Here is an 11,877-nt window from a genome sequence, read left to right on the forward strand (position 1 = left end):
GGTACAGTTGTACAGTTGAGTGTAACATTTAGCATGTTACCATGCTGACAATGTACAGCATGACAACCATAGCTCACATGCGTACATGATAATGTTTTACTACTCCACTACTACTACTTAATACTGTTTTACTGTTTACTGTCATTGTCTGTTGTTATTTTTAGAGGAATACTGTTTGTACAAGTCAAAATTTTGATCTGTGGCCCTACATGATAAGTCAAATAAGATCATTAAAGTCTTAAGGATTCATCCTCTGGGGATCACGAATGTCTGCATCGCAATTCAGATATTCTCTCTGGAGCAAATAGTATCAGTGCTGCTGATGGCTAGATCCAAAGTTGGCTAAAATCTACAGCCATGAAGCCTTGTGATAAACCTCTACACAGTAAAAGAAATCAATGCCCACAATGACAATTCTCCATATAATTTATTCAATAAATGTTAAATCATCCATATTAGTACTATTTGACACATCTGTTAACATAATGAAGGTGAGCTGTCACTCATTCAGCATTAAGTTACATAATCTATAATTATCCTCCACCTCTAGTTATTCATTATTTAAAGGGGCTGTATGCGAAATTCAGAGTTGCCTGCACATGGTTCTCAACATGGAAGTAGCTGAGCCAGCAGGTAGCAGCTAAAGGTGCTAACTCTGTAAACAGCAATAAACAATATAGCTACAGTGCTGACAGAGCTAACGGTGTTAACCAGGAGGAAAGTAAAGGGTTAGCTATGTTTCTATGTCACCGCCATCCCGATATTAGTGGTAACTGCTGTGTGAGTGGGGATGAGCTAGCCAGTGGGGTACACACACAAACTAGAGGCATATGGACCAGCAACAACCCACAAAGCAGCTCGGATTACAACACACACAGAGGGAGCGCAACTTTTCTATAACACCATTACTCTGCTATATCTTTACATAGCAAATACTAATGTTGCTGCTTTATTAATGCTCTGAATGTCGCATTCAGGACCTTTAAATGCATGTGTAAATAATATATGAGTATCGTTCCTCAATTACCTCTGAGTGCTTGACTGGGTAAGATACAGCAGTGTTTAAGTCTAACATTCACATACTGAACTTTAATAGATTCAAGTGTGGCATCCACAGTCTAAAAAGATGAGTGGACAACATCTGTTTCTACGATGTTCTTCTCAGTGACAGAGTGACACATGTGCTCTATTGAGGTAGAAACATCGCTTCAATACTGGATGCATCATTCATTCTTTAGAAAGCAAACCTGAAATGTGCTGAAATAATACAGTACTGCAGGGCGGACCCTTATAAAAGGAACGTTTGGAGGAACTTTACAGAAGCTTTAAAGTGCACTGTAACAGCATGATTATCACATATATGGTCCTTGTGTTGTCATTCCAGTGTCGTACATAATTAACAACTCAGCTTTCATCTAAACACTTTCTCTTGTGCAAGTGAATGCATCAAAACATAAGTAAATGTGCAGATATGAGTAGAACTAATTCAGCAGTAATCATAACATTTCTGAAATTAGACAGTGACCAACATGAATTAATAACATGTAAATGTGACATGAGTAAGAGCTTACAGTGTAAGATGTAACTCCCCTCTGAAAAGGACTGCTTGACGGGACACACACCACAGAGGACGTGACAGAATAACAAGTAAACACAGAGAAAACATACATTAATCTCTATCTAAGCACTGACAGGACTGATCCATTTTCAGTGTGCAAAGAAAACAACAAAGGAACTCTTTTTCATAATTCTGTACTGAAAACCTATTTCCTCTTCCCTCATCAGGGAGGTCAGGCTCAGGAACACAGCAGCACTAAGCATCTTGTTTACCTACACTTTGAGCTCTTGAACCCACCACATTCATTTTTGTTGAAGACAGACTGAATAGAATTGACTACTACATATCACCCAGCAGAAATGAAAACTAGCTAGCATGACGAGGATTTTGTCAGACTAAACGAATCATAATGCTTATCACTGACACAAGCATGTGTTAGACAATATATTGACAAGACCTGTTGAGTAGCAGATTTAAGAAGAATGACAGGAAAGCAGATGTGGGTTATCCTGACATGAAGCTACAGCAATGACATACTGTACCTGCTAACAATTTATGGCTAAACACTGTTTGTGTGGTTAAAAGTTTCTTAAAATAAGCTGCTATGGCAATGTTAGCATTTAATCAACATGGTGGCCTCAGATTATGGCTCTTGCAGACCCAGGCATTCTAAGATAATTAATACCCAGTGATCTTTGCAAACCCAGAAGGTCTTTAAATTGGGATGCACAATAATATCTGCACGTCATCAGTATTGGCCAATATCTGCTTTAAAATGAACTATCAGAATTGGCCAACATGATTTTTCTTATTTTGCACAATGAATGAAGGTTACATACATTGATAAGCATTCTATTTCATGTCTCCATCTGCTGGTGGGCCATCACAAGAAGAGTATGCATGCATAAAATGATAATTCCACTACAGAAAAGACTTGACGATCGCTAAAATTAGGCAGCAGAAAAAAGTGGATGTATCGATATCTGCTATAGAAGTTGTTATATAACAGCATATCAGAAATCAGCAAAAGATCCAATATTGTGCATCAATATCCTTAACAACACATAATGTTGTTTTGAAAATTCAATTTTCTGTCCATCGGGATTACAGATGTCAACTGTTAATCAGTTAACCCCTGAGGATATTTTGGAGCTGTTAAACATGTCTGCCTATAGGTTAATTTTGCTACTCTTTACAGCACTGCGCACCACCCAGGTCTGGTAGGAGCTGAACAGCTAGCAATGCTGCTCATTTTGCAGAACTTGCTATGACACTATCTTGACCCAACAGCATTGCTGGGTCACACCAAATCTAAATGGACAGCGCTTTGAAATGCAGTGCTAAAGCTCACTAAGGCAATGGAGTGCCAGATTAAAACAAAAGGCCTTTTGTATTTTTTGTTGTTGCTGTTGTTAAATATCAGCTAGTTAGTTACTAGTTAATGGGTGTCAGCCTGTCAAAAGCAAAAATGGACAGCTCTAATATACCTTTTTCACAGCGGACATTTTGACATGTCATAGTAGGAAAAGCACAGGTGAAACTGAAGATTAATTCAATTCAATTCAATTTTATTTATAAAGCCCAATATCACAAATCGCAGTTTGCCTCAGGGGGCTTTACAGCATATGACAATGAGCATTGGCTCAGTTTCATTAAGTGTCCCAGTAAGATATTCAAGCGAGATAGCATGAACAATGTCAGGACCTCCCCTAAGGATGCAGCTATCATTAATGTTAATAAATACACCTGTGCTTTTCCAACTATTACAAGTCAAAATGTCTGCTGCAAAAAAAACAATAAAACACAATAAAAAAAATTCAACCTGTTTCCATATCTGCCTTTCTGCTTCTAATCCAGCTAACCAAAAAAATGACGTCTCTCTTTGCTTATTTTGTAAAATACAAGAAAAGTGTATTTTCATATAGAGCTATGATATAATAATGAAACAACTTTTGAGGGACTTCAGGGGCCCTGTATGAGAGGCACTGAGGATTGTGTCAGGACCGTCAGAAAAGCTGTGAGTGCTATTGAATTACCTCTAGGTTTTTCAAAGATTGTGGGGTGTATATTTTTTTTGAAAGATGTATGCTTAGCTCTGTGACTTAAATATTATGATAAATACATGACAGCTACAAACTGCTGGGTGAAATATTAACCTGATCTATCTATGAAGTGCAAATCTATTCAGGAAGTCCCTGATTAAGTAGTACAACAGTACAATACTGCCAGTATTTCAGCTATCACTTTTCCAAAGTATGGCTTTTACTCCGAAAGGTTGCTATACATCACATGACATAAATAGCAGCCTTTGATTTCCTCATTTCATCTATGTTCGCAAAGCAGGCTTTTACACTGCTGCTCTGATGTTTTTTGAATGATGAACATGAGCTGTCTGCAAAAAGATATGCATGTACAGTGTGTACCAGGTCCAACAGCTTTTCATACTGATTAGAAAACATCTGATTTACATGACATTTAATCTGAGCTAAAGGACTTTATGCAGTGTGAACATAATCTGGTGGAAACTAGCCATCAGCGTAATGAATACCAATCATACAGCAGATGTATTCACTATACACACTACTCACATCTATATAACCCAAGTATTCCAGCAAAACATATCAGCAGGATGTCAATGTATGCTTCAGACTGTTACACGTCCCTTAAGGTTAAACGCGAGCATGGCTTCTTAATGACAGGGCAAGTTTGACTGGCCTGCTGAAAGTGCTTTGCTGTATGACTGATACGAGCTCTCAGCTATTTCTGCTGCTTCGTGAAGGCCACTGCACTTCCTGCTGCAAGGGTCACTTGAAGAGAGAGGAAATGAGATTGCTTGTGAGCATTCATGAAAGTCAGAAGAAGAGGTGTGGTTAGCATAGCCCAGAAAAAGATTCAGTCAATGTGAAACAACAGTTTAAACCATAGCAGAGAGTTTTTTTAAAGATGCTGTTCAAGGTCAGAGAAAGGGGGAAGTGCAGCAGGAGGAACTACTTAACAACAGACTACACATCAGCAACTTCTGTAAATTGTCATGCTGACATTTAAACCACATCAGCCAAATGTTTTATGAAACATGTTCTCCTGGGTACCAACACCTTTCCTGTGTCCTCAAGTGTGCAGTCCCTAGAGGTAGTTATTATCGCCACTGCTCAGACATCCTGTTGGAACATGCTGGAGCAGCTCAGGGGAAAGAACTGGCAAGGTCTTTCAATATCCACTCAACCAGACAGCCACCCTGTGGTGCGCTCAGAATATAATCCTTTCATCTGCCGTTGTCCCTGATTTCTGCTTATGAAAGCTTGAAAAATGTTCTCTAAGGGGTTGGAACATATGAGGGACTTGAAATGAGGAGGGAAATATTGTTTTACTTGTGCGCTTTTCTTTGCGGCATTACTCTGTATGCATGTGCAATTCTTACTTCACAGTTGGGATGATAAAAAAAAGATGTGTGATCAGTGGCATTTCAGGTGTTTCTTGGGTTGTTCCTTAGCTAGCTGGTCTCTCTGGGGTCCGTAGATGCAGTTGGCACACCAGGAGAACCACACAATGATGGAGATGATGGTGGTCTGGAGGAGGAGCATCACCCCGTAGGTGGAAGCTATAGTAGGTCCAGGTAGGCGGGAGAGGGTGGCAGGGGGCAGCAGCAGAGTTGGGCTAAGTAGGATTGCCTTCACCTCGGTCTTGATCATATGAAGTTCGTCGAGAATGGACAAAAAGGTGCAACAGTGGAACCACTGGTGGCTGTGCCCCCAGATGTCGAAGTGACCCGGGGCTAGCCGCTCGGGGAACTTGCTGATGTTGAAGACGGCTGACACCAGCAGCCAGAGGCAGTGGCGATAGAAGAAGCTGGCCGTGGAGGTGGAGGCAGCAAAGGAGGAGGAGTTGGTGGCATAAGGCGATCTGGTTAGGAGGCGGTAGAAGACTGGTGTGGAAGACACGAGGAATGGGAGGAGGAAAACAAGGGTTCGGATGAGATATCTGTGCCGCCTCCACCTTTGGCGAGTATTGCAGCAAGATAAGACGCAAATGATTGCAACAACACACGCGCACGGGATGTAGAAGGTCTCAAAGAACACACTGAAATCTGAGATTGCATAGGATGATGTTAGAGATTCTGCAGGCTCATGTTTCAAGTCAATATGGGAGCCATTGTGGCCTCCTGTCTCCACTATCCCTGCCCGGGGGTGGATATAGTAGTAGTACGCCAATGATGAGCCAACCGTGTAGGAGCTGATAGTGCCGTAATCCACAAAGAAGCAGACTTCTCTAACCACCAGAGACATTGAGTTAAGTAGGTGGGCCATGCTGCTAGCCATTAACAGACAGAACACCCCAATAAAGTAGTTCCACAATGGGTAGAAGAACGGGGTGTCACCATGTGGCGCACCTTCCCAACCAAAAACCTCCACAAAATAGTACGAAAAAATGAAAACTGGGAGGAAGTGTGTCCAGAAGTTGCCTGTTTCATTAGTGGGCCTGAATGCTGATAGTAAGCAATCCCTCAGGCTGTAGTTTGGGAAGCGGTAGCCAGTCAGGATGAAGTTCTCTATAACCCGAGGCGGTACATCCGTATGCTTCAGAAGCGGTAACGGCTGCCCGCATTTCAGAAGCATAATGGCGACAGTTGATGTTGCTGAAAGCCAACAATATCTCTTTGACTTTTCCTGCACAGCACCTCGCTTTTTAATGCTTGGCTGTTAACTTTATTGCTGGTCACAGCATAATTAGTGATTGCCATACAATCTGTCACTTATGAGTGGATAAGGCATCTACAGGCTGCTTGCTTTAAAAGACCTTTCAGCCCTGCTTGTCTTTGGACCTTTGATCCCAGCTCCACTGTGGGCCTCATGAGCTGGAGGTTAATCCAAAGAGCAAAGCTGGTGTATAGTCCAACAGTATACCGAGAGTAAATTTTAGAGCCACCTGCTTGAATAATTTTTCCCTTTGGTTTCCTCTTGACTCCAGAAGGTTAGCAAAACATCCAGCATGCAATGCTTTTCATGCTCTTCCCTTATTTTGCATTGAACGTATGCACATTCACGTGTCTTGTTATGGACAGTCCTGCAGCAGCAAATAAAAATGAAGGTCACTTATGACTGTGTTACAAGGTTGAACAGGACGTCAGTTACTGTATCCATCCGCAGAGATGTCCTGAAGACGCTCCATGAAGCTCTGTGGTATGTAGGTCATGCCGGCGTTCAACACTATATCGGGCTACTGCAGGCTTCTATTCCTACTGTTGTTCCTCGTCCATCAGCCTGTATCCACGACCGACTTTCAATTCATTCAGCTTCCATTCCGTTGCAATGCAGGGCGCTGCAGAGAGGAACAAATCCTCCGGGACTGAGAAGCAAAGCGGTAAGTGTGCCGGTGTTCACCCCTTTAACGCAACGTCACGTTTAAATGTATAGGCTACGTCGGGTTAAAGGTGGGAGGCTACCAGGAGTCTGTAGCCCTGAGAGGCTGGAGCCGACCGGCATTTCGGCGAAACACTGAGGAGAACAGAGACTGTTTGACAGGTACCGTAGGAGCATCAAGATACACACGCTGTAAAATGGGGTTCCGGTTATGACTTTCAAAATAAAAGTCAGAGGTTTGTTTATGTAACACTTCATTGAGGTCATATTGCTAGTTTACAGTTACCTATTAGCACTGTTGGGCAGGTTATTCTCAAAATGTAATGTATTACTGGTTACCTTCATTTGAAAGTGATAAGGTACTTTACAATAGTACTCTTTTTGTAGAGAAGTTGCTTATTACACTACTACTACCAAAATGAGCTCAGAAGAACTAATGTTCATTTTAAATGGATGTTAGTCATGTTGTTTCACAGCAGGTAATCAAAGCACAGAAGTTCCAGTTTATTATAGTTCATTTCAAACTGCAGGCCTGACCCACTCATGCATTCACATACAGTGGTTACCACTTTGTATTAAAATTCTCTCCGGGCACTCCGGCTTCCTCCCACAGTCCAAAGACATGCAGATTGGGGATTAGGTTAATTGATAACTCTAAATTGTCCGTAGGTGTGAATGTGAGTGTGAATGGTTGTTTGTCTCTATGTGTCAGCCCTGCGATAGTCTGGCGACCTGTCCAGGGTGTACCCTGCCTCTCACCCGATGTCAGCTGGGATAGGCTCCAGCTCCCCCGCGACCCTCAAGAGGATGAAGCGGTTAGAAGATGAATGAATGATAAATATTTGTGGGCTTATGATATGAAACACAATAAACAAATGTTGAGGTTAGCGCAACAAACAGAATGACGTGTGATCAGTCATTATAACTAGCCTAAATTGATAAATGTTAATGAAAACACACTGAACATGATAACTGCAGTCCCAGATATGCTGATCACCGGCATCCATCTAGGCCTATGATGTTGCGTATAATGACATGACAACACACAACAATCTTCAGGGGATATTTTTTCTAGTGGTGCACTGGTGGACGTGGAGCAGTGTCGATCAGTGTGGATGAATGAAAATTGAAAACAATAAATATTTTATTTTTGGTGGTAATGTATTATATGTGACATCGTAAAAAAAAAAAAAAATTGCTTTTTAGCCTATAGTAAAACATTTTTGAATGAATTAATAATTTTTATTTGTGTTGCATACATCTGGAGAAACAAACATTATTTAACACAATTTTTTTCATAGTCTTAAAACTGAAAAAGGAATAGACTAAAGCCCTAGGCTTATTTTTGCCTATCCTATATCAACCCAGAATATCAACATTACCAAAGAAAGGAAATAAATAAGTAAATGAATAATTAAATACATTATAAATACATTATACTTTACACTACTTTATTATAATCCTTATTTTACATTTTATTTATTTTACAATATAATCCGTAATGCTTTTACATTTTAAGGCTTTTTTGAAACTCAACAGAGAGCAACATAATTTCAGCTCAGCACTGAGACCATTCCATAGTTTGACTCCCAAAACTGAAACACATCTGTATTTTACATCGGTTCTCACTTTAGGCTACATGTTTAATAAATAAGCAACCCTTTTAAATTGTAATTTCATTCTCTTTGAATTGAACATTTGAATTAAACTTAATTCTGAATAGTGATCACAATTTTTGAAAACATATTTTTATGAGTGCTGGAAATAATGAAGCACATAGAATTTTACATAGTCCCAGACCAATACAAAATTCATAATTTACATAGGGAAAAACTGCCATTGCCACTTCGATTATACAATGCTTTGGAAATACAGTTCCTTATTATGGTCAGGACAATAGAGGAAATTTGAATAGGGTATAGTAGTATCAAAGACACTTGACACTTTTATTTTGAAGGCAAACTCCCCCCGTTTCCGGCTTCTTTCTCAGTAACTGTGTGCCTTGAGGCACTTGAACGGAGAGTGCTGAAGTATCTCAAAGCTTTGGCTTTTCTACGTTTTTCTTTCCTCGTATTTTTTCGGTTATGCCTAGAGACAAATGTTGATGGAGACAGAAGCTGTTTATTAATGACAGAGAGTAGTGTAGCCGTGCCGAGCCGACGGTGTTCCTGAATCTGCTTAAAATGCACAGTCCGTCCTTCAGTAATCCCGTTAGAGCACCACTGTGCTCTCCCCTCCCCTCTGTACCTCTGAATATCTCAACCTTTTATAGAGCTCCTTACCCTCTCTTCCTTTGTTTCCGTTGTAATGTTGTAATGTTCACTGAACATACAGTACAGTGGTCAGATTTATATCGTTATAACTATTCTAACATCTTATATCTTGGTATCTCATAGTGTTTTGTTACGACTGTTTTATTATCTATAAAGGTGCTGTCATGGTACAGTAACAATATAGTAACCAAGCCAGTCGCCAGAAAAATATTGGCACTGTACGTTTCTGCAAAGCACATATACATTTGCCCATTATTATGTAGTAGATACATTTAAACTGTACATTTCAACAACACTGGTAATGCGTGGTTAGCTTTCAGCACAAATATACATATAATAATATAATAATAATGATAATAATAATTATTATTATTATTATATTAATTATAGGAGGCTTATCCCTGCAGGAAAAGCAGCAATGTCTCAGTAAATAACAATCACTTTTTGTGCCTAAAAAGCTGCTGGAAAAACAGCGACAGGTTGCTACAAACTTGCTAATTATTTTATAATTTGTTCCATCCATCCATCCATCCATCCATCCACCCACACAGGACTGGATTTAACCTGTACCTGTAACATGTTTGCTTAATTTCACCATTTTATTTGTAACATTTGTTACTGAACAAATTTTGATTCATCCAATTTATGATTCAATCCAATACCACACAGACAACCTACAGAGCCTGGTCTCACTCAGAAGTCGTTGAAATCCGGCACTTGGGCAGTGACGACATGATATGTTGCCATTATAGTTAAATGGTGCCTGGTGGCGTCAGGGGGGAAACATGGCGGGACAAGGACAAAAGTTAAGGCGGCGAAAGTCCGACTGGGGCTGTTAGGAGGGGCAGTGAATGGGTCATGCAAACACTGACTTTCACCCATCAGAGCGCTGGTCGCATCCAGTAAGATTCTAAAGCCAAACCCTGCTCTTTTATCCTAAACCTAGCCATGTGATTTGGTTGCCCAAACACAACCATGTGTGTTTGTTGTTGAAGGAGAAAAAACATCAATTTGCAGTGTTGTACCGACATAGTGGGTTTATTTTGAAAAAGACTGTATGTAAAGGTTAAATTTCCTGTGTAAACGGAAGTGTATTTCAAGGTATGTAGCAGCATGTAGCAGGTAGACCTTGACACTGTGTCCCAGAATGTCAACCAGGGCCGTCGCAACCGGACAGGCAAACTAGGCAATTGCCTAGGGCCCCGAGCTGGAAGGGGGCCCCCAGAGACGGCTGACATTGGTCCATATCAATGACAATATGATGGAACCCCTATAGACACTGCAACAACGACAACACGTTGGAATCCCCCCTAATGGGGCCCCCTACTAGCTGCTGCTTGCAAGTGGCTAAGTAAGGTGACCAGATGTCCCGCACTGGGCGGGACTGCACAGCATTTCTGTCTCTTTTCAAGCGTCACGCAAATTGAGACCATGTCCTGCATGATTGGTTGCCACCCGCGCTAACATTGTTGGAGTGCCGTAGTACTACGGTACCTCACGGTACCACTACTGTGGGATAAGTTCAAAGTCCAATCACGCCGTTGCGCATGGACACTCACCCTCTTGCGCAAGCAAAACAAATCATTCAGCACGCTGTGCGAGTACAGATTTCAACCAGCAGCAGAAACGAAAGGTGAATCCTGCCAGTTGTGGGTTGAACAGGGGTCACAGACGCTGTATTCCTGTCAAATACGCCGCAAGATAAGGCTTACTGGCGACGGGGAAGTCCGGCTCCAGGTCCAATAATTTCCTCTTTGTTGGTGTCATGACTGCCCAGAAATACCTGAACAGCCAGCCATGGCGGCACACAGGTATGTGACGTGTCAGAGGAGAAACAAGCCGTTCACATTTCTGTCTTTGTGGCAGGTAACGGCCGACAAACCTCACTGCACTTAAGGGACTGTTCATTACTTGTCAGGGGAGGAGGGTGGCTAGTTGATTTTTATTTTATTTTTTAATTTTATTTTGATCCCCCCTATGTTAATCACTTATTGATACTGTTTTTGAAGTATGAATAAGTCAATAAGTAATTTATTCCACTGAAATATCATTGATGTATTAGGCCTGTAGAAAAGTGATTTATCTTTTTATAAATGACAAAAGGCACATCTGCCTAATTTTTGCTGTGGTATCGTGATACTTTCACTGGTATCGTACTTTCCCCGGTATCTGGGGTGGGGTGGGCTCTTGCCTAGGGCCCCCAGAGTGTCTTGAAACAGCCCTGATGTCAACAACCAACGCACCCAAAGTACCTTGCACATTGTATATGGATGTGGAAAGTCCATGACCAAACGTAAATATGTGACAAGGTCAGAGTGAGAATGTGTTGACTACAGCATGTTGGATGTTATGTAATTTATAAGTAACAGCACAACAATAAAACCAAAGATGCAGACTGCATAGAAACAAAATGATATAGAAGCTTATTTTCCACAGGTAAGTTTTATTAGGCTATTATGTCTTTACGTCTTTTGTTGTTGTTTAGTGTTTTTTATTTTAGGCCAGTTCTAGTTAAATGTATTTATGTAGCCCATTGTAAGCACAGATTTTCCACACAATATCACTTTATATACCTTTATATGTATTTATACTGTCTACACAGTGTTATATTGTTTCTATATGACATCTATTGTACGTCTGTCCGTTCTGGAAGAGGGATCCCTCCTCAGTTGCTCTTCCTGAGGTTTCT

At 40.8% G+C, this 11,877-nt stretch overlaps 1 protein-coding gene across 1 annotated transcript; it reads right to left on the minus strand.

The window, feature by feature from the left end:
- Positions 1 to 408: 408 nt before the first annotated feature.
- paqr9 (progestin and adipoQ receptor family member 9) lies at positions 409 to 7,108 on the minus strand. The gene has a single exon (XM_033610453.2). It carries the CDS (start codon positions 6,169 to 6,171, stop codon positions 5,011 to 5,013), a length of 1,161 nt encoding a protein of 386 aa, XP_033466344.1. The 5' UTR covers positions 6,172 to 7,108; the 3' UTR covers positions 409 to 5,010.
- Between the last annotated feature and the right edge of the window lie 4,769 nt (positions 7,109 to 11,877).

This window comes from Epinephelus lanceolatus, chromosome 22 (assembly GCF_041903045.1).
Source record: "Epinephelus lanceolatus isolate andai-2023 chromosome 22, ASM4190304v1, whole genome shotgun sequence".
Lineage (NCBI taxonomy): Eukaryota > Metazoa > Chordata > Actinopteri > Perciformes > Serranidae > Epinephelus > Epinephelus lanceolatus.